Source organism: Cyclopterus lumpus, chromosome 15, assembly GCF_009769545.1.
Source record: "Cyclopterus lumpus isolate fCycLum1 chromosome 15, fCycLum1.pri, whole genome shotgun sequence".
Lineage (NCBI taxonomy): Eukaryota > Metazoa > Chordata > Actinopteri > Perciformes > Cyclopteridae > Cyclopterus > Cyclopterus lumpus.
The window spans coordinates 14,085,852-14,110,465 of NC_046980.1; the positions used below are offsets into that span (position 1 = coordinate 14,085,852).

General features: G+C 41.6%; 1 protein-coding gene across 1 annotated transcript; it reads right to left on the bottom strand.

Annotated features, from left to right (window-relative positions):
* Positions 1-1,632: 1,632 nt before the first annotated feature.
* On the bottom strand, positions 1,633-24,614 carry sema4ga (sema domain, immunoglobulin domain (Ig), transmembrane domain (TM) and short cytoplasmic domain, (semaphorin) 4Ga). Its single transcript, XM_034552687.1, has 16 exons — positions 24,267-24,614; positions 18,869-19,185; positions 14,534-14,682; positions 13,215-13,277; positions 13,013-13,111; positions 12,811-12,904; positions 12,611-12,724; positions 11,284-11,438; positions 10,205-10,380; positions 9,072-9,216; positions 8,061-8,283; positions 6,790-6,905; positions 6,551-6,705; positions 6,128-6,186; positions 3,057-5,614; positions 1,633-1,992 (listed from the first exon to the last, which is right to left on the bottom strand). Exons 2-15 carry the CDS (start codon positions 19,014-19,016, stop codon positions 4,611-4,613), a joined length of 2,700 nt encoding a protein of 899 aa, XP_034408578.1. The 5' UTR covers positions 19,017-19,185; positions 24,267-24,614; the 3' UTR covers positions 1,633-1,992; positions 3,057-4,610.

The following is a 24,614-nucleotide window of genomic DNA, read 5'->3' on the forward strand; positions in this document are numbered from 1 at the left end:
GATCAGCTAATTCGCAAGAGAACTAGCGAGGCTATACATTAAGATACATGCCACCACGAACATGTCGCAATGAAACTGCTAAAACGCTGATGCTCGTTATTGGTCATATTAACCAGCATTTTAAGCCTATAAGTATGATAATATGTGGCAATTTAACGAGCACTACAGTACAAATGGGATTATTAGTTTTAGAAAGTCTATGGTCATAAATGAAATCAAGACCAAAACGTCATTATGATGCACCCTCTGGGGATCCATGTCTTCACAAAATGGTATGCAAATGTCTCAAGTAGCAGTCAGATGTATCTTATGATCATGTAAACATTTCGGCTTCAACAGCTACACTTTCACCACGTTTATCAAGTAAGTTGTGTCGTTGATCAGCACACGTCTCATCAAAGCAGGAGCATTTTATTAAATCCACACATTTTCAGTAAATTAAATGAAAAATATTCCACTCTGCGGGATCTCGATGTTGACCCGGATTAAACACCGAGGCAGCGTTAACGTAAACACACCAACCACGACAGTTTGTTAATCGCATGTCAAGCTGTACGATCTGCAGGTACCTGGCACAATTACAAATGGTCCTTTGGCTGCATGTGCATGACGCAGCTGTCCTATTTATGTAGGTTTTGTCACGCTGCCAGATATATATTACAACAGCTGAGTTATTGTGTGAAAGCTGGGTGTTGCAAGCTCACACAGCAACATGAGAAAAGGTCATATGGATGATGGGGAAAAAATCTGTGTTATATATTGACTGTGGCATTTCTGAAAGATCAGTGCAAATGGTTCAGATGGAAAAATAGGATCGGCTGCTCTTTTATAAACAGCTGATGAACATTTTCTCTTGTACGGTACGTTTCGTCAACAACACTGTCCTTAGACACTGCAGCTGGATCTGAACTCGTCCTTGAACATCAACCTGCGAGCAACATTGTCTGTACCATTCTGTGTCGCGCTTATTTAAAGACTCAGGAAACTTTCATCCGCTCAGCCTCCTCTTAACATAACAGTTTCATACCTATCTTTGTGAAATGTGAGCAAACTGTAAACAAACAATGACAAGGAGAGGAAGAGGTTGAAGTACAAATCTTTATTTTAACTCGTGACTGAAATGTGAAGGAACATACTGCCCAGTTATTCTGTGTTTAGTTTCATAAAATAATTTGCTGTGAGCTCAAGCATGCGGTAACATGCCAAAGAGATCCAAACAAATATTTGGACAGTACAGAGAGAAAAAAGCTAAATGATCCCTAATTAATAGGTAGTGAATAAGTAAATTGGTGTGCTTTCCTCCCATTAGTAGGTTATAAATATAAAGTTCTGTGGTTGGTACAGCCTCTGCATGCTTTTGGCTACCGTGCTTATATTCATCACATTTTGTTTTAACACAGGTGACTTGTGACCCTCCCATTTGCCAGGAAGGTGTTAACAAGTGGCACCTTAACAGCAACAATGACAATAACCTCCTCGACACAATGTACAAAATTAAAAAATAAATACACTTCTTTTTTAAAATCCATTTCTTTTGCCTTAAAATAGGCTCACAGAGCTCTTTTTAGGCATCGACCGTGGCACTTTACATTAATATTAAGCGTTCTTTTTGTTTCCTTGACTTTAAGGGGGGGGGGGGGGGGGAAATCACTGTTGAAAACATAATTCATGCAGCAAGTGTGAAAAAAAGACTATCATAGCCATATCATGGCCTAACAAGTTTGCATCAAACAGACAGATGTTGCCAGGAGGACACTGCAGACAACAGTTTTCATTCCAGTTGTGATACAGCAGAGCTTTCTGATGCTGTTGCTCTTGTCCAGCTTATCTTTCTCGTCTGGCTCCGCTGTCCAGGGATGAAGCTGAATTTGATTTCATTGTTCATTTATAGAACATCTTTAAAGCGGGTCTTGCCATCCGACTCTAGTGAACAGATGGTATCCCCAGGAATGAAATTAGGAGAAAACTCAAACTGACCTGTGCACATGACACCTGCAACGAGAAGGAGGGAAAAGATATTCAGGCCTGTGGCAACAATGCTATTGTCTGTTACTTCAAAAGCAAGCACAACATCAGAACTGACTGTTAACTGGGCTTCTTCAAACACAGCTCAAAGTATTTATACATTAGCTACACTAATTTTAAGTCTATGCAAGTATTGTTATGTTCACCTAATCTTCAAAATGTCTTGTGCTTTGAAATGAGGTCAGAGGGCTTTCTTTAATGACGCTGTTTGAAGTGTGCTTTGATCAGTGCCTTTGACTGGAAAGCTTGGTTTATTGCCGACCACTGCAGAAGGTACAGTATCTCACACCCTGAGCCAACAGTGCTTCAGCATCGTCGTCTATGGTGGCATATGAAGTGCCACATGCAGCATATGGCGTGTACTTTAGATGCTTTTAGATTTCTATTTTGATATACAGTAGTAAACCACGAAACCCCAATCTGACCCAGAGGGTATGAGCAAATAATTTGGAGCTTGAGGGTGTAAATCTCCAGGGAAGATATCGAACTCACGCCGTCTCTTCAGCAAGAAGGTCAGACGAGTGTTTAATGCTGCCTGCCCCTCTGACAGTGAGATGCAGCAAGAGGACACTGATAAGGGAAATAAACAGTGTGATGCTGGTTGATAACGACTAGTCTGAAGATAAACGTGTGATGCAAATAAAAAGAATAAATTATAATCTGTGTAAACTGCAAAATACATTTAAGGGGAGCTCCTCCCATCACCCTAATTTTTTTAAATCAAGCCTTTTTAAATGTGATCCATGGTTTGCGGTGATACAGAAGATATGTGAATCAGACTGTAGCTGCGTTTTCATTTTGGCATCTCTAAACCTGAACTTTCCCCCAGATTATAAACAGCCCAGCAGTCAAATCAACAAGCGTTCAGATAAATCCCGTACTGTGAGATAACGTGTGTTCTGCATGTATCCAGTCTTTGCAACACTGATGAAGTGAACACACACTCTATCTCCATGATCTATTCCTTTAAGTGCTTGTTTGGCAACGTGCCTGCGTCGGCGATGTGTTGGTAAGATATAAAAATGATTTACCTTTGACACTTTGGGTGAACGCTGTGCCCCACAGTTTGTGATTCTCTGCTATAGTGTCATGTCGGCCGTTGCTCAGCGGTGGATTGAGGCTCAGCCGAGGCAGTTTTTCTTGTGTCAAACGAGGTCCAGCAGACCAATTTGTGGCGTTCCCCGCTGCAGCTCTCCATAATGAGAACCGGCCAATCAAAAGGCTCCTCCATCCTGCTGGTTCTTGACAGGTTGCAGAATCAACGTCCATAATAGAGTTCATTACCTTGCGTTTAAAAACTACTTAAAGTGCATTCAAATAATAATAATACTGTCATATGTTCTTCAGGTTGTCTTTTAACACTTGGTGAATAATCACTATTCAATATTTGTTCAATTATGTCAAAGATTAAATAATATTATTTCCTTGTTTATTATTTACAAGGAATTTTATATCTAAAATGAAGCCAAATAATGTTTATGTAAATGTATGTTTAATGCCTACTTGTTAGCCGTTACAGACATGAGTTGTGACGTTATATTAAAGGCCAACAGGAGGCTTCACCTTGAGGCCACGTTTAACCAGTTATGATAAGTTGTGAGCCTCAGCTGCAGCTGTAAATTACAGTTATGCTTATTTGCATTAGCAAAAACTCTTACGATCATTAAAAGTTTACCTGTATATCAGGTAATTGTGGCAGTCAAAGTTATTGACTTCATTTCTTACAATTTTAACACCACATATGAACGGCAAATTCTCAATATTGCCATCAATTAATAAATAAACTACATGATATTATCAATGATTAATTTAAAACAATGTAAAAAATTATCGACAATGTGGTTAATTACTGAACTCCGGATTAAGGTTAATAGTAATATTAAATAATGATTAGTTCACCATTTCTTTATTCTTTTCATCCTTATGTGCTGTCATGAATTACTGTATATACGTTTGTGTTATTAGTATTCATATTGTAATATTGCAATTAATTAAGTCGGTATTAAATGTGAAAATATTGTACAACAAATTCCCTTACTCATCCTGTCCACCTCCCTCAATATGTATAATATGTGAATGTCATGTTTAAAAATGCATAGGCCATCTGTGCACTTGTCAGTGCAAACAAACTTTGGCTCGCTGCCCTCCAAATATGGCCGCCACACAGCAGAAGTCTTCACATGTATTTATATTCCCATGGGGCTTCCTTGCTGCAGTCTGTGTGTCGCGTTTTGTGTCTTGATACTCGGATCAGACCACAGACTGACTGCAGAAGTCCTCCTGGGCAGTAAAGAGGTGAGGTAGATTGCACTTTCTTGTCATTTCATGCTCAATCCTTCACTGGCATTTGTCACTCACTTGTTATGTGTTGGGAAATTTGTGAATTAAGGTTAACAAGCAGCCCACAAGTTAAAAAAGAAGGAATGTCTCAATGTGGACTCGTAAAAAACTAAAATCCAAAGCAAAGAATGTAGTTAAAACTCTCTCATTGCGTTAGTCCTTAACAATATAGAATCATATGACAGGCACTTCAGCACCAAGTAAAAACACAGCTGCCCTCCCACCACAGGGGGAGCTACATCTCTCTACACAGAGCTCTCGTCCGGCCTTGGCAGCAGCTGAGTGTGTTTCCTCTTCTCTAAGATCTTGTTCAGCTCCTCGGCAAAGGAGTAGCAGAGCGGTGACGTGCTTTCTGACTCGCTCTGCCTCAGCAGCACGTAGCTGTTGCCCTTCATCCTCCGCAAGACGCTGGGCAGCGTGGCCGATAACCCGTTGGGGAAGTCACACTCTGGAGAGGGATGTTGTGGAGTTGGTGGGAGAGGAGGTGCTGGGGGAGGAAGCTCCATATTGGGTGACGAGTGAGCCTCTCCGGGGACGATCTGGAGGAAGCCTCCCTCCTGGATGTCGCCGTTGTGCTGCTTTGAAACTCCATTACAAATGCCATTGCCGTTACAGTGGCTTGAGATGGTCTTCAGCTCCATCTGGGAGGAGTTTCTGTGATGCTTTCTGTTCCTGTTGTGCCTCTTACAGTTCGGGTAGGCTGAAGCAGCGGCTCGTAATGAATACTTCCCTCTGTTGCCCACTCGCAGGCAGAAGCCCACGTAGACGAGCACTACAGTGAGGACTACACACAGGCCTCCGAGGATGGTGATGAGGGACAGATATATGGCCTCCATGTTCCTGGGGGAGAGCAGCTCTGAGTGTGGGAGGAGAGGGGCCGGGGGCGGTGGCCTCTCGGAAGAGGAGTGCTCAGTGGGGGCTAGCAGGGTGGCAAAGAAACTGTAAGGGTTTTCTGTTGGCTCAACGGGTGGAGGAGGAGGCAGGTCCAGGCGGATGGTGACATTGAAGGTAACTATGGCAACCTTGATATTGTTCTCGACAGCGAAGCAGGTGTACAGCCCACTCTGGTCCTGCCGGGCCTCGATAATCAGCAGGCCGTCTGTCCCAGTTCTGAAGCCAGAGTTGAGGCCGTAGCCCTGCAGCTCGCTGCCATCCAGAGTCCAGAGGGGCGTAGCCAAGTTTGAGCTGAGCTCACACTGCAGCAGCACGTCGTCACCCACCCGCACAGAGCGGCTCCGCGCGACAACGTCTGCAACACAGATATGAATACATTGCGTCTAATTTCACATTAAGTTTACAGGAAAACTCACAACATAGCCTCCGACTCATTGTATATGGTAATTGTTGAACACCTTAACTGATCAAAGACTGTCCAAAGTTATTGATGCATAAACTCCAAATCCATGTCTTTTAATTCCTGCCATCGTTTTACCTTGTACAGAGAGAGAACAACGAAGGGGCAGACGATGCTACATTTTATCAGATTGAAGTGAGAGAAGCAATTTTCCTGCCTTGAATATCAAACAGATTTCTCTCCAGAGATGGCAAAAATGTGATTAAAGAAGGGAAAAGAGGATATTGCCAACGCAGTGTGCGTAATCAACTTTCAAAGAGGCCTTCATGCCATCTTATGACAACTATGCATCTTTTGAGTCCTTCCTAACATTTTCTATTTTTAATCTCCCTTTCATCATTAACTGTTTTAAAAGCAATTTTTTTTTTAAAGCAGCAGCACCTAGCTGCAGACGAGATTTCTGCGTACCATATTCTGTGTTTTCACATCCTTTGCTGCCCTGCTGGATGTCCTGGACTAAAGTGGATCTGTAATGAAGGAGAAAACATAACAATAAGTATATTAATGCTAAGATTAAACACGCACTTTCTGTAACATAAAAACAATTGAATATTATAGGTAAGTATATTACTCCATTTCCTCCAGTTTCGTGCTATATTCTGTCTCATAGCATTTATTGCCTCCATAACAGCTTTCTACCGAGTCATCAAATCTGTCCAGGTTTAATAAGTACACTTTAAGTACACAGCTGCATGCTCTGTTCACCATCACAGCCAGCATCTGCCAGTGTTGTGATTATGCAACAGTTCTGGGAGCTGACACTGACAGGTTACCATAATGCGCGTACACGCACGCACGCACGCGCACACGCACACGCACACGCACACACACCTGTCTGCTTGAGCCATTACGTCCACACACTGTGCTCCGTTCCAGGCACAGTGAGGGTCTCTGGCAAAGACGCAGTCGTAGCAGGAGGTGTATCTGTGACAGCTAGAGAGGGGAAGCTGCACCACGCCTGATGGATAACCCACGTATACACTCATCTGGGGGCGACAGAGATGATTTAAATACTGTAGGACAGAGAAATTACTCATCAAACGTGTGCATGTGATGGTCAAACACAATACCTGTTTTGCTGACAGCAGCAGGTTGATTACAGGCTGTGGTTCATCAAACAGTTGAAGCTCCTCGATAATGTGAAGCTTACCCTCGATTTCTACAGCTTTATGTAACCATCCTTCATCTGAGCAACACACACAAAGAGGAGAAACAGCAGAATTAAAAATACTATACCAACCAGCAGCGGCCAGTACTACCAACGCAGTTAACATGCATTTCTGTCAACCAGTTTCCAAAACATTTATTTATAGAAACATTTGCCAACACTTGAAACTAACACTTGAGATAGGCAATCCACTTATTTGCCTGTATTTTTTATAGTTACAACACTGTTAAGTGGAAATGCAGCCATGGTCTGTGTTTTCAAGAAGGTTCAGACATCTAAGATGTGGAAATTCTTCACAAAACACAATGTTTTTAATGCAATAAACAAACCAAATGTAATCGTCTTGTGGGCTTGATTCTCTGGAAAATTATAATGATTTGCTGCAAGAGCTACTTAAGTAGAATTTATTAAATTGGTAAATGAGATGTAAATTTGTCATCTGCCGTGTTGTTGTGATGTACATTATGGAATATTGACCCCCCCTCTCCACCACCTACTGCAGTGCACGTTCTCCAACAGACTGCTTCAGCTCCGCTGTCACAAGGACAGATACAGGAGAACATTCTTGATACAGGAGAACATTCTAGATACAGGAGAACATTCCTGCAACTTCAATAACACAATAATAACTACAATAATAAATCACCTCTGGCCAGATCCTCCTCAAATTGTACAACATCAATAACCCTTGCACCGCTTCACTTTATATACACTTGAGTACACTGTATACAGCTTTAATTTTTATTAATTTTTTATTTCCTCTATTATTTAAATTCTTAAATGTAATAGGTCCTGCCCTGCTATTTTATTTTATTGTATTGTATATATTGTAAACATGCTTGCTGCTGCAACAAAGAAATTTCCCCCTGGGGATGAATAAAGTATATCTAATCTTTAAATGTATATATATATATATATATATATATATATATATATATATATATATAAATAGTCCAGGACATAATCCTTCATAAAAACATCATGGATTTTGCTACCTTTGCCAGACTCCCTATTTCCAGTAGTTATGCTAAGCTAAGCTAAATGTCTGCTGGCTGTATTGAAGCTTTAAATTTAGTGAACAGACATGAGAATGGAATCAATATTTAACACTCAACATTCCCCAAATGTTAAACTACAATTGCACAATTATACTCAACATGAATTCATACACACCTGTTCCCATGTACAATACATGGTATGTTCGTCCATCTAAGCCTTCGATCACGTTTACAGCCATGTGTGTGTAGTCTGTCGTCCGCCTGAACAAAAGCGGTCGTCTGTCTAAAGGTTGGACCTGCCGGGACATCAGAGGATGCCTCCGGACAAAGTTCAGCACATCATCAGGCAGGGAGGTGGAGACGTTGATGCCCTTGGCCCTCAGTGTGTCAGTTATACACTGCAGGAAAAAGAAGTCAAAGAGAGCGATGAGGAGGGATGAGAAGCAAGTCATGAGGAAGGATGCAGGGACCCCTAACCCTGCAGGGAGAAGAGACATTTTTGGCTTTTAATAAAGTTCTCTGTAAACAGAGATGGATGGTGGAAGGCAGAGAGGATGTTACGAGGCTTAACGAGATGGTCTGCAGGGGGAAATTAAAAGATCAAGAAGAAAATGCCAGCCTATGGAAGATTCTTTCTGGGGGAAAATTATACTTTTCACACGGACAACAATGAGACTGCGTTAGTTCAGCAGCCGGGTTGAGCTGACATGCGGGCAACTCAGCTCTCTGAGCACCTGACTAAGGGAACATCTTAGCTTCAGCCAACTCCTCTAAGAGGCTTTCACGCTCCCAAGTTAAAGCCCTTGACCTTGACCGTTCCGTTTAATAGCAACGTTAGAATTAAGTCCTACAAAGTGTTGAAATGACACGTCAGTGTCTGCTCCTGCGAACGATGCCACGGCCCTGACTGCCGCACTAAGCCATTGTCGCAAAGCTACGGGCTGGAGTTAAATCGGCATGGAAATGGGTTTCAGTGACATAAGCTGGTTGTGTTTTGAGCCTCGTCCTTTCCATCATCTTCCCTCATCTTTTCTTTGTAATCTTTACTTTGGATCACTTTCATCTGCTCTCCGTCGGCGTTTTCCTCGTTTGGATCCTCTGAGGCCGAAGGGGAAAGAGACTTTAGTCCTGTTCGTCATCTTGTGTTTAAGAGGCTGAGAGGGTGTGTTTGTGCATGTGTGTTTACCGTTCCAGGTCGTGGGTCAGGGATCTTTCCAGTGTATTCCTTCCACTTAGAGCCAGAGTCTTGGTTCTCCATGTATGGTCCTTGAAAGGCCTCTTGGACTTCAGACAGAGAGAATCGACACACCGCAGATGCCTTCACGTTTTTCCTACAGAGAGCAACAAAGACGGAGTGAGAAAAAGACCAGAGCACAGGCTGCAAACAATAATAGCAGTAAACCTAGTGTTGCCATAGGGACAGCAGTTAGAGTACAGTAGATCAGTGGTGCCCGGGGTGGGGGGGGGGGGGGGGGGGGGGGGGGGGCAGAGATAGTAGGAGGATTCATAGAAGTCATACATCTCTGAGAAAAGCAGGAGGGAGGGAGGAAAGAAATACAAAATTATTTCAGAGAGGTATCGTAGGAGTAGGAGACAGGAGAGGTGGCGCTCAAAAGGACACAGCAGTATCCAAACACGCTGAAGATAATCATTGTTTGTTTAGGTTTTCTGTACCATAAAACCTTTTGTCCGATACATCCTTGCAATAAATGCACCACATAGAAAAGTTAAAACTAGTTTTTACAAAGGGCCATTGAAGTTATGACCTTAAAGATGAAACTATATTCTTCTGCAATAGCCATCCGATATATTCACATTTACATACAAACTCTTTGGAATCTTTTTTTGGAGCAGTTTTAAATTACTGCTAAAGAAAAACACACTTTTTATACTTCCCACCATTTTAACATTAAAAGCGTTTAACTGGCGAACCATAAAGTGGCTTTTATTGTGAAGCGGACACAGGAAATGAGTTTGTCTTTCACGTTAACAGTCCTTTTCCATGTTATTTTAATCAGTGATTCATTTTATATTTTTGCGAAGAACACAGTGTGGATTGAACAGAATAACTTCTTTCATTTCTTTTTAGTCCATCTAAATCTGCATTTCTAATTAATATTCTCTCCTCAAACTGCGGTAAAATCCTTCCACCCAACTTTCATTTGGATGAAAGAGTTCCCCTCTTTCATCTCGTCCCCTCCCGTCTCTTTCGACTTTCTCAATGTATCGATTGCTGCCTTTCATCTTTATCGCAATCTTTTACATTTGCATCCTCAAAGTCCCCGTCGGCCGGAGATCTTGACGCCCGTTCCCACTCACCATTCCAGGCCGAAGATGCCGTAGAAGAGCGTGTCCTGCGGCGTAAGGCCAGGCATGACAAACATGCTGCGCAGCATGTTGAAGTGGAAGTCGTACTCGGGCAGAGAACATGTCAGCCTGGCCTTGAGGAAGGACGTCCACCGTTTCTGGAGAGTTAAACGGCCTCCCCGGTCCCCCTGAGGGAAGAAGGGGGAGGGAGAAATGAGAAACAGAGAAGGGAGGGGAATGGGTCATACGAGGTAAGGCCTGAATAAATGAAAAACAGACCGAACAATCGACTCAAGGTGGCACACAAGGGGAACTGGACCCCCTAAAGAGTGCAACAGATGGCATTGAAAAGCAATAACAAAACAAGATTATGGTTTCCCATAGGTACTGTGAGACTCCCCACTGCAATCTAAAGGTTTGTGTAAAAGTGTGTGTTCCTGTCCCCCAGCAGCCTGCAGCACACCTGAAGAGTGACCCATTCTGGACACGTTCTGACTCAAGGCCACAACTCTTGGAAATACAGCAATTGACATGACTTTTTGATCACAATTTTTAAATGTATTCAGCCTGTGGCAAATTGCAAATGTCACACATGCTACTACAGGGCATTTCTATTAAGATGAACAAACAAACATACTGCCACCATTTCAAGGAGACAACCTGTGAGCCGACTGGATTTTAAGGTGCCTCAGGAGAGAACAACAAGGTTATTATGCTGTACAGCTAGCTCTCATTATTCTTAACTCCTTCCTGGGCAGCAGGAAATGCAAATCATTCACATTTTAGGCAGCAGATGATGCTAAATCATTCACATTTCAGGCAGTAGAGGATGCCGAACAGTCCATCTCTCCCCTGCAGTCATCCCTCGCACTCGGAGCCACAGTGACGTTGCAGCCCATTCATCAGCTACAAACTGCTCCTCTAATCACAATGGAGGCATGCTACATATGCAAATCCCATCCAATAGACAAGGGCATCTATTATAGCAACCCCTTCTATCATCAACAAATACTTCACTCCAGCTAGTCTGATGCAATACTTCACTCCTAGTTGTGAATCCTATCCTGCATCCTTTTTAAAGCTACACTCACCTTACAAATGCGAGCCACTCGTGCCAGCCTGCTGTGGCTGTAGGTTGTCGTCTGCTCTTGGCTCCTCTCGGTGAAGAAGTAGTAGATCTTATCATCATCGCCAGTGCTGCTGCCCAAACTCTCCCTCACGAGTGCCGAGCCCACGAAGTCTGCCTCTGTATAGGGGAGTAAAATATGTAATGCTGTTTTTTCCTTCTTGACTAAGGAATTTACCAAGCAGCTGCCTTTGATACCCTAAAACTAGGTATAGTAGTTTCCCCAAACAATAGAGTTAATGTAATATTCTACTTTTTCAACTGGAGGTGTCTCAGCAAAACAGGGGAAAAAAACATCTTTAACAGAGGAGATGACTTAAAAGACAAGAGAAAATGAATGGTAATCCAAGCACGAACAGTTAGAAAACAAACAATAAAAGGAGAAGATGTTATCAGCAAAACATAACAATTAGAGGAATATATTAACAAACATAAGAGTCTAAAGTCATTCTAGTGTCTTTGTGAGGCTGTGTTTAGGCACAGTTGTACTTTAAGCTAAACACCAATGCCAGCATGCTCACAATGCTTACGCTAACAGGTATAATATTTACCATGTCCACTGTCTTAGCTTAGTGCATTAGCATGTTAACATTTGCTAGCACTGAATACAAAAGGTGAGGCTGATGGGAATGTCATATTGGACTAATCTAAATTTTGACCGCATGATAGCTGAAGATGAAAAATGTAGGGATCACAAATATGCTTTCCAGATTCATGACAATCCTTCAAAAGGTTGTTGAAACATTTTGCTCAGAACTACAAGTGTGAACCTAACGGAAAGGTGGAAAGCCCTAGTGGAAAGGTACCTCAAAGTCATGAAGATACCTTTTCTGATAACCATAAATGTCTGTACAAAATGTCATGGCAATCCGTGCAGTAGTTGTTGAGACCTGGACCAGTGTTGAACAGACTAACTGGGACTGAATTACAAGTCTGATCCTATTAGATATTTGTGTTAAATTGTCAAAAAAATATATATTCTTGAATTAAGACCAAAAACGTGTTTTTGGAGGCAACAGCTAATCGAATCAGTTTTTCCTTGAGTCCAAGTGGACGTTTGTGACACATTTTAAGAAGTTCCCTCCAGACCTTTCTGAGATGTCATATTAAATCGGTCAACAACAACAGCAGCTGTCACCGCCGCAAAGGCATACAAATAAATGTATCAATGTAAAACTAAGTAGTAGTGCTTTATGAATTGGAGCAATCAATCAAGTACAATAATGTAATGTTGATCAACTGCCACTGATAAAGATCAAAGGGGCTCTTATTATTCCATGGGATTAACTCACCGTTCAGCCAGCGTGTTGGGGCATCTTCTGTCTTCAGTGTGGGGGACGGAGAGTTGCGGCGGATATCTGGAAAGCTCCTAAACTCGTACTGGGAAGCCGTATACATCTGCTGGTCTGGAGGAAACCCAATGAATCAGATTCTACAGTATTGTCATCTTTCAGTAAATCTCTGGAGGGGACTGACAACCGTCAGGGCTCACCGATCATGAGGGCAGTGTAGCCTGTCGTCGGGCCGTAGGGACATTTGTCTCTGCCCTCTTCAGGCTGAGACGACATCACAAACTTCTCCTCATTCTATACAGGACAACACATTTGGGTAAAATAGAGGACATTTAGACTCAAAACATGTTTCACTACTATAGTAAGAAATTAAATATAAAAATGGATTTTTCATTGACATACAATGTATGCACAGAGGGGTCTGAAGGCATGAGTCCCACACATGTAGAGATGAGTCGAGTTGAACCTCTGGAGGAAGCGGATGTGATTAAAACACTCCGTCTGGAAGAGGATGAGAAAGACGGGAAAGATGTTATGGTGAGGAAACGAATACGAGAACCAAATACCAAATAAGATGAAAAGAAAGGACTCGGGGGGTGCCTACCTTATTGTCTTTTCCCTTGAGCAGACACTGGTGCTTTTGCTCGGGGGATGCTTCCCATTCAATCTATCACACACCACATTTGATAAGACAGGAGGAGCAAACAACAAATTGGATGATCTCACATCACTGACTTGTATACATTTTACTTAAATACAACAGATAAATAAGAGTCATTTATTTTTTGCTTTTATATTTCATAAATATGTCATTTTGACCTCACTGCATCTGAATTCATTGTGTTGTTGAACAGTATCGTACCTTTTCAAACTATTCTGACACAAAGATGGTTGTAACAGGTGTATTTACAGCAGGTGACATAGGAATGGCTGTGAGGGAGTCTTAAGCGCGCACACCAGCAATTACACTTTATGACAGACACCAACGCTGCATTAACCTAATTAGCATGACAGCTTAACGTCAGGTTGTCACCAGGTAACAAACACAGCAGCATGAAGGGGAAGAGGATGTTCAGCTTCCCTGGGTGAAGGTCAACTTTGAAGACATTATCCTGCAGCATGTGATAGTTTGAGAACTCAATCACAGCACCAGTGTTGACAAAACACTTTAAAGTCAGCTATGGACAAATTAAAAAGTGATTTTATTTTTTTTGCATCACTGTTGCTTTACTTATACCAAAGCAAATGTGTCATCTTCAAATACTGTCTGTTGCTCTGGATTATTTCATTACTTTATACACATGGATGTGTTCATTGTGAATAACTTGTTCATGCCATTTGAGAACAGATATGTAAATGTTATGAGTGCAGATTCATTTAATGGCAGAATATCTTATAAATTCCAGTGTCATAAATTGGCTTTTACGTGAAGAGAATTGTAAGGACTATTACTTTAATGTGGATAACGGTAAAGGGAAAAGGGCCAAATGTCTTATCATAATCACCGACCTGGAATACTAATTAGAATAAGAATTAACCTCTTTAACTCTTAGTTGGGTCTATGGGGTTTTAAGTTAAAACTGGCAACACTAGATTGAGGTAGATAGATAGTATGCTAATAACTGCATAAATTAGAAACAATTTCTGTGCCAACATACTCCAATGTGTGGATGATATTAACATGAATTATGTATCTATTTAGTCACAGTGAGAAGATACAGTAGTTTGTTTTTCCGTTCTCTCATTAATATGCAGCAATAAGCTCATGTGAGTTATTGTGCTAAAAGTAATACAACTACACACAAATACAAAACACACAAGGGGTGACATGGGAATAAAAAGTGTTGCCTGCTGCGTTGTGCAAATGAAGTTAAGGCAGCTGAGGTGCACGTCATGAAGCAACACAGAAACTAATGCACTCACAGTGAGAGCAGAGCTGGCTGAAATGTCAGAGGCATTGAGAGCAAATACAGCCCCCCGGGCCCCGACGAAGAGACGCTCACTGTCAGCCTCCAGCAACATGGTGCTGTAGCCGACTGCAGAGGACTGGAAACGTCTGCAGCCCTGGAGACCTGAGAGGAGAGGAGGATTTTTAATAAACATGACTTCTGTAACATTGACTGGTTCTGCTAAATCCATTGATCAGAACAGCTCTAGTGCCCTTTAAAAAATACATAACGTGACAAAATACATAACCTGAAATCTTTTAAACAGCACGCTGAAAGTCAGAGGGAGCTAAAAGTATTACACATAACCCAGTTTTCCTTTTGTTGTTGTGCTTCCACTGATAAATCGGGATCACATCCCAGGTTTGATTATTGGAAACAGCAGCCTGATTCTTATTCATATGGTTACACACATTAACATCTGGGAATATCTCAGCACAAACGCTGTCCACACCTGCAATGCTCCAGGACAGACCATAAAAAAAATGTGGGTTTACAAATAAAACAAATTTCAGAAAAGAAGAATCCTCCTCATATTTTCTCAAATACTCCAGAAATGTACTTATTTATCATCTGTAGCAACGCTGGAGTGATTACTAAATGATGCAGCACACCTACACTGCTGTTCTGGAAACCCCTGAATGCCTTTAGAAACATTTGCATACAGTTCTGTGGGAGCATATTAAAAGCACGAAAGTGAGCGTTTTTTTCAATCAAACCTGGCAGCATGAGAATAAAGGGAGAAACAGAAATCTATTCATCTCCTGTGATGGATTTGTCTCCGTGTGATTGCCGACCGTTAGTACAAAGCACTGAGAAGGCCTTGCTCTTTGATTCTGAGGGACTCACTTCAAATTCTTTTTTTTAGGCTGCAAGAAAAAATTATTCAATTCAACTCTATTGTACTGCAGCTGCACAGAAAATCACTTTCATGACCTCAAAGTTCATTGTGTTTAGTCAGAATAAGAAAAACACACCCACACAACTAAATGGGAAAAGCAAGATCTATTATCATAGCTGCTTTTTGACAGTAGCAATGCTTTAGGGTAGGCATTTCTGTCATTATGCTTTTTTTAGTGCTGACATGTTAAATCAATTATCGATTGACAGAAAATGAATCGGGAAAGATTTAGATCATCAACTGCTTAACTCATTTATAGGGTAGAAAATCCCAGAAGTTTGAAGGTTTCAGTCTCATAGCCAAATAAAATACTATGATCTGTTTTGAAAGAGAGGCCCGAGAAAAGAAAAGAAAACCTAACCAGACCAAAAAAGAAGGACAAATACATTATCGAACAAACCAAAGCACAGACAGCATCAGTGAACATTAATGTTTTTACCAAATTTCATAACAATGCATCCAATAGTTTTCACTCAAAACCACAAATATCAAACTCAGAAAGTTATCAGAAAGTTTCACGACATTTCTTTAGTGGACCATCGCCATACATAAGATTTAGCTTTAAGAAATGCCTTAATTTTGGTGGTTTCAGCTTCACAAACTTGATTTATATAAAGCCTTGACCAGAGATGAATTTAAAACCCCACCATGCACAATAAAAGCTGAGGGATTATGCTTATCCCACACAGCTCTGCTGAGGAAGAAGAAGATAATGAAAAGAGGCCCAACACAACATCAGATTTCATAAATCCACTTCTGCTTAATGTGAGTTTCTGTGGTTTTATGTATTATTGCTTTGTGGGCATGTACAGGTTTACCAGGCTATATTGGGATGCATCTGTTTTGACAGGACAAGAGAGTAATGAGGTTCACCCATACGAACATTCAGGAAAGACACATGCTACACACACACACCACGAGGTCACTCGCTGCAGTCGCGAGAGGCCAGAGAGTTATGCAAGTTCTAAACATACGATCGAGCAGGACTCCACTTAGCTTGGGTAAACATGGCACCACTGTCAACAGTCACAGGGGCATGTTATAACCTCAAACAGATCTCCACAATACAGCATGAAAAATGACAGCAACGTTTTAGTTTCATTGTCTAATTAATATATTTAGCTGGCGCAGAGTATTTACAGCAAATAACAGTAATAGAAACTTGAAAGCAAGCCACTTTCTATGCCTACTGGTCGACAGTAGCTCAACCCGGCCAAACAGAAAATTGTCTTCCTGCTTCCTCAGACACTCCACACTGAAGACTGCATGTTATCAAGTAAGCCGTTATTAAGATTCCTATCAGCTGCTGCAAAACACAACCCACACTGCTCACTTCAGCAGCAGCAGCAGCCAGTGCCCATCCCAGAATGCTCCTGGGTGATCAGGTGTCTACTTTTCCTCACTCATTTTCAAGAGGAGGAAGAAGAGTACTACCTGGATGGGATTTTCAGAACAGCTCTCGCCACGTGATACAAGTGCCTCGCTGTGAGTGAAAACATAGCAGAGACAACGCCCAAGTTTCCTCATTGTAATCCGAGCATTAGGACACAATGCCTGACAGCTGGAGACATGGAACTGAAAACTACCTTTCTGAGAGAGTGTGACGCTGCGGAGGAAGATTTATTAACTATATGCCAGCACATTTTAGCCTCGGCTTACAAGATGGTGAGAGAGACGGCCCGTTTGATTAAGTCTATAGGGAAGCAGAGAGAGAAGCCCAGATGATATTTCCTGAGCAAACACTTGGATATTTCCTGACCTCAGCTGATCAGCTCAGTACAGTGTTCAGGGAGATGCACACACACACACACGAAAGCACACACAATTGCTGAACCTCTAGGCGACGGACTGTGACAGCCTGAAATTCACACTCAGTTGTCAGGCGTGTTTACGGTCCAGCGTATCCAGAAGAGCCGACAGACGGTGCTGAATAAACAAAGTTAAATCCACCGACTATAATTCCCCAAATACCTGACAGGTTGAAATGAGTGTGCGTAATGAAAAGGTATTTAGATGTTTAGATTCATTTTCATTCCTTTTAACAACCGGAGCTTTTAGCCTCTTGCTCCTCAAAACTGTGAATTCGTCAAATTATTAATCCATAACGACCGTCCCTCCAATTTTTTCACCTTTACGGTGACGTTGCGATGAGGCGTAAACACGGAAGTGGGTTTTTACTACCCCACACAGATTTGGAGGCTTTGCCTTCTTTAGAAAACTTTGCTAAGAAACCCAGAGATTAAATGGATTAGAGGCACATTTGTATATTGAAGTCTCATCGGGAGGAAGGACGCAAAACAAATAAAGACCAGCTGTAAAAGCCAAGTAAAGGAATTGAAAGAGGGCAGAGCATCCATGACAAGTACAAACTTCTAAAGAAAAAGTGGAGGAAAAGAGACGGAGCTTAGGTGCCGAGGCAGAGAGATGGATGGTGGGATGAGAGAGTGACGGGGCAGCAGACAAGGAGAGGAGTGGTGTAGGAGGACCTGTGGGCAGGCTTGAGCACCAACCGATGATTTACAGAAAGTGAGATAACGGTATCAAGAGAGATTCATAACAATAGGCGTAGCAGGAGGGGGGGAAACATGGATAGAGATAGTGTAAGTAGGTGATGTATTGAGAGAAAGACAACGGCTTACAAAAAGAGAAGGGAGGAGAGGGATATTGTTCTTCAAGTAGATCTAATAGAGTAAATTTGGCAGCAAGTCAAAGTGGAGACGTGAGAAAACGTCTTTCACACGTCGGTGTATCAACAAATGAAGTCCAGGATCAGATAACAGCACTGTTTAAGGAGACACATACACACATGCAGAGTAGAAGAGTACTGTATACAGCCGTCTTACTCCATACCACAACAGTTGTCATGGTTACGCTTCTTCTAAACTACCTACAGGGGTGTCAGTCTCCCTCGTTGCTCCGCATGGATCCGAGTGTAATCACGTCACTCATCGGCCTCACTCTCTGTGACACCCCAGGCTACATGCCATCACTCACACAAGGTAAATAAATAATAATCACGATTCACAGAACAGTAGGTGTAAGAATTACCAGAGGCAAGCGGGTGTGTGCACAAATTGGTGTGCACAGAAATGTGATTGAGAGAAAATGGTCGGCGGAGAGAGAAAATAAAGAAACTAAAAACAAGAGAAAGAGAAAGACACTCGAGACTGACGAGATGGAACAATATAGAGAGTTTCTCTCCAAATGGAGATATTCTTTATTTAAAGAAACACGGTACTGCTGGTCTGAATGTAAAGCACTGGATTAATAATTGAGTTATGAGTCATCTTTAGGCATTTAACTAATAAACAGTTCAAACTTTGACCCCTCAAATGATAGGGACTGTTGAAATTTGACCATTTGGAATGTGTTGCACCATAAACTGCCCCGTGCGCTTGAGTTCTTGCTTACCACTGTTCAACACGGTGACGCGTGGAGTCACATCCAGGTCCAGGGGCGTTCTGAACGGGTAGCTGGCTGCTGCACACACACAGCAGCTCAGCAGCAGGAACCGCACCGCAGAGGATCGAGCTCCCTGCATCTCCGCCGAGCGTCTCATGGGACGGACACACACACACACACACACACACACACACTCTCCAACCAGGGCGCATACACATGCAAAGGCACTCACACAAACATATTCGCTGTAGGACTCACAAAGACCCACTCACTGGCAGGCAAGCAGGTAGCCCCTCCCCCTAGTGCTGTTGAGAACCAAAAGGAACCTGAAAAAAATAGGGGACACACAAAACCATTTGGGTTAATAGTCATATCTACACTCGAAAATGACAAAAGTGTCACATCAGAGGAAAAGTTGAAAAATGATTTCAGGTGGATGACGACAGAGATATGAAAGAGACAATCAAATAAAATATTGGGTGCTTTTGTAGATCAATGCTGCTGTGTGTGCCGGTGCTCCGTGTTGCAAAGTCTTGCAGTGTGCAAGCAGCTGCTGCCAAGTCTAACCACATGACGGCAAATATCCTTAACCAAACAATGACTGTCAAACAGAGCTACGTGCCGATGTCACAAGCAAACACTTGAATAAAGCGCCGATGTGATCGATAAGATGTGATCGATAAGATGTGAAACCAGTTCAAACAGTAGACGTGCATGAGAGGAGTCAAATGCATGAGGGGAAGATTATGAAATATGATCATCTCTGTGTGTGTGTGTGTGGATATGATAGGAATGTTATTTCAGCAAGAGAAGTGAAGGGAGAGAGGTCTGCATGTCCCAATCACATGGATTAGTGCATGTACAGTGTGAAACACGCTCCATACAATGGAGCACACCTTTTATACATCTCTCCCTCTTATATAATGGAAACATAATATAAATCGTCTTGTGGCACTCAAAGCACCAATCATGGAGGAACGATTGTTGAAAGAATGTTTCCAAAATTCTGGCAACTCCCACCAAAACAATCTAGATTGATAAATAGCACTACAGGTAGGAGGAATTTGAGGTGACCTGTGCCTTTAAAATGCTTTCGCAGTTCCAAATGTAAACAGTCACACACACTTTCCTTCAACAAAGCATGCCTCTCGCACACTAAAGAGCCGAATGTCCAGAGAGCACAAACCTACACACACACACACACACACACACACACACACACACACAAATCCATTCACAGACACATGCATGGATGCAAGAAAAAAGAAGAGAAAAAAAAGAGCAGAAAAGTGAAGCCATTAGCACAAGAGTCTGTGGTGACTGCACGCTCACAGAAGTCCCAGCAGTCTCTCAGGGCAGGACACCATGACAGCTGTCTTGAGCGTTGCATAATGTGACAGACAAACACTGCAGCATGCAGGTGTGGATAAGAGAGATACTCTGCTGACTGTTATTTTAACAGCAGGTAGTAACTAAAAGACAGGAGAACACATGGACATGCTGCAAGTACTGTAAACACGGTATTTTATAACTGTGTATTACACCCACAGGACACTCTGAGGTGTAAGACTTTCACGGACTGCCAGTAGTAGTAACAGGTTTTCAGTCCTAAACAAGTAGCATGTTTCCATAGACAGACAAAATGATGCCCTGTTGTAAAAATATATAGAATATTATTGAAAGCATAAATGTACGGTGTTTCCAGGGCGTGGGTGTTAAAGGGTTATTCTACTTTTTATATATACAGTATGTATGTATATCCATCCATCCATTTTCAATACCGCTTATCCTCATTAGGGTCGCTGGAGCCTATCCCAGCTGTATGTATATTAAAAAAATTAAATTAAAAAAAGACCAAAGTTGTGGTTTTCCATTTTTCAGCCCATTACCAATACCATTTACATTGTATTAATTCAGAAAATGTTCAGAAGCAAAGAAAATATGTTTTAAGATTCATTTTCCATCTTCCTGCAGTCACCAGTCAGTTGATTTATCTGCAGAACTCAGCAGAGACGTGAAACACTTATTTTATTCCTCTTTATTTCTAAAAATAAATTGCAGTGATACACTTACTTAAGTAAATACTATTAATCTGTGTTGGACCAGCTGCCAAAAAAGTGTTGTAGTCACAAGTTATGTTGTTAATTATAAAGACACAAAGACAGTAAGAACAATAAGTTAACATGAACATCCTGGAAAAGTCAATATTAATTTGTTTAATGGTTCAACAGTTGGTACTATAGTTTAAAAGAAGGTCTCTGACTGAAAGCTTGCTTATTAAAATAAAAAAAGTGTACATATTTTGCACATTACGTTTGAATGGTGACTACATTGTTAAATAAAACACAATTGTTGTTGTGGACTTCTGGTTGAACAAAACAAGCACATTGAAGACATAACCTTAGGTTTTGACAACTTTTGATGGGTATCTTGCACTATCTTTGGACATTTAAATAGACTGACGATCGATTAATGACCAACAAAATCACCAGATTAATCAAAACTTTAAATCATCATTACTTGTCAAGTCCTTGCATTAAAACATGGCACTTCAGCAGCAAGAGTATACATTCTTGGATGTTGGACTTTTCCAAAATATACTTGCAAGGAAGAGTTTGAAAAAGCGTCCCTGATCATTATTTGAGGAGATAAACGAGAAGTCAAGTAAATCTTCAAGGATGTATTATAGTTCTCTGTAAAGGGATAACTCTAATGTACTGGAGTGAAATCTATCTAAATGCTTTGGAAATGTTAAATATAAGTGATCCTCCAGGAGTGCATTAAAACTCCTCGACCTCTCACCATCAGGATGATTTCACAACAGTGAAAACAAGGCTGCTTTTACAACTTCTTGAAATTTAGCTGTATGGGAAATACCACTTTTTAACTAGTGTCTCCTTTTTAACGTTTTTATAGCTCTATCTTGTTCCCAGTATAGAAAATATACCTAGGGGACAGCAATTATTTCAGCGTACAGTTTCTTTCAGGATGAGCTGTCAAACACTAAAGGTGTGTCAAACCCCTCCCCCCAAAGCCTTGTCTAAGCTCCCCTTAAAAAGATGGCAGAAGAGGTGCACGAAGGGGCTCTTTATAAGTAATTTATCTGACTCATGCACACCAAATCACTCAAATGGACTGTTGGGGTCTAAATGTTTTCAGTCAATCAGTCTGTCAGTCAACTGATGAGGTATCATAATGCTGAGGGGAAGAGAAGTCTATTCCGATGGAAATACTTCATAAGAATACGATGAAGAGAGAATAAATGGGAGAAATCAGCAAGCAAGGAGGTAAAATGCTGTCTGAAAGGCCAGCAGCGCAGATCAGAGAGACAGTAATTGTGACATTCCCGATTCTCTTTCATCTAAAATCCAGATTAGTCCCGACTTGCTCCGAGTACCCCGGACCAACTAAATGCAGAGGCTTTCAATAGTTTATTGGCCACTGAGCACACCAGTCCAAATGTTCAGAAAATGTAGAAAGAGACATGTTGAAGACAAAATGAGGGCTGGCCCAGAGGAAATTCACAGTGACTCTACCATTCACAACCTAACCTTCTTAGATTGGTCTTCCTCCTGATCTCGCTGCCAGCTCTGTCCCATGAGAATCATTCACAGAGATGGATTTTATCAGGCAATAACAAAGTGTGCCTGAATGGAAGAGATGTGAGCACTGTGGTGGTGACAGCTCCATCCAGTATTGTCTCTGAGGACTTGAAACTCTGTTTGTTTTTGTGTGTGTGTGCGTGCGTGTGTGTGTGCGTGTGTGTGTGGCAAATATAAAAGATTAGTCAAAGCCATTGAGCTGTGTCTCAACTGACAGACAAACTGCATTAAAAACACTCTTGTTTCATAGACAAGAGGAAGCCAACTGAATTGAACTCTATTGGTTCCCAGTACTGTAGCTTCATACTTTGTACAGTCGCTCCGTGAATGAAACACTGAGCTCTTTAAACCGACACTGAGTTATGCTGACAACACCACAAAGGAGACACAAGTGTGTATGGTCAGTGTGTCACTGAAATGTTCAGTACCATCATTTCACAGCTTATTTGTGACATGTGTTTAAATTGTTCTGACTCTGAGGCTGGTTCTCTCTGGAGTTAACAGCAGCCTGGATGTGGCAATGATTTAGAGTCTAAAGTCTAAACTCGTGGTTTCTGAGGGTCTATGGAGAAGTTTAGACACTCAAAGACACAATTATCAACCACATTTAGGAAACAGTGAAGCATACAGTCAAATTAGTATTTAAATGGTTTCATTTTAGAGTTTATAAAATTCAAAATGTTCAAAGGGTTATACAATCTGGACATTATACAACGCCCTCTGGCTTTAGACCCTTGATTTGAGGAGGAAAGGGGCAATAGAGAAATAATCCCTCTCCCAGCACAGATTCAATAGATGTTGACAGGAATAACACAAATATATTTGTAGTATTAGTGCACTTATTTGGTAAGAAACAAAGTGTATTACTCTGCATGAACATAGACATTGTGATAGAAATCAATAGAGAACATTACAAAACTACAGTAAAAAAAAATTGACGTCCTTACAAGCACAGTTATAAAATACAAACATTTGAACAGGTGAAACCGGTTGAGAAATGAGGAAATATAAAACAATCAACAATAGGAAGAGAACCTCAAGGGCACAATCTACCTAACAATGACACACTTATTGTTAAAGGAGCACATCTTTGCATCTATTCCGGCCATTTCCTTCCACTTACCAAACCACTAAGTTTCCAACGCCTAAGCAAGTAGATAAGTGGGTTCAATGGTTTCCCCATACTGATGATGACATCACAGTTACAACGAACATCTTACACAGATCGATCATGCGCTTCAAGCACCTTCAACATCACCAATGTGTGTTTTACAGCTCGTTTACTCTAATCGGAGCTGCTCTCGCAACATGTTTTACATGATAAATCACTAGGCTGCAGCTTTACTTTGCATTTTGCCCACATCCCTGTTGCTATCTTACGGATTGAAAGTCAGTCCCCCAAATGAAGCCTCTGGTGAGTTGTAACGCGGGGATGCAGTGAATTGAAGGATGGCTCTCTGGGTGCTTAGAATACAGAAATGAGCCATTTGCACTCATTTATGAAGCCAATTCCTGCTTCGCTTGGTGATATTTTACACCTGTCTGAATCGGCTCAACTCCCTCGGAAAATGAAACATAAATGATCCTATATTTTAATTAGAGGATAGCCTATTAAAGCCTATACATATTACAAGTCCGTATAGGACCATTGCACAACTGTAATAACGATTTTAGGAGATACAAAATAGTCCACCTCGACGACAGAGAATCAAACCGCGCAACTATCATAAATATTAAAAGGTAAACTCAAAAGGTATTTTTTCTGTGGGCTAAGCAGCGGTTGTGAAATATTAAGTGCTTCTTACCTGAATCACGTACACATTCCTCGAACAGAAAGATATGAACGTTTCCTTGAGCTCAAGATAATCCAAGTGGACTTTAAACGCCGAAACACCCTCTCAAACACACAGACACCCACTGAACCACGCGCAGTAGGCTACTAACAGTGGGGCTGCCTCGAGGCTCTTCTCCACTCATGTGCCGTCACAGGTGGCCCACCCTCCCACGACGCTCCCACTTCTTCGTTTTTTTCTTCGTCAGGTAGGCCGGTCGTTTTTTCTCTCCCACCAGCTCGTTGTTATTTGATAAAGAGGCAGTTTTTGGTTCGCCGTGGCACTTTTTTTGGACTGTACGCGTCACGAGATCCAGCCAGC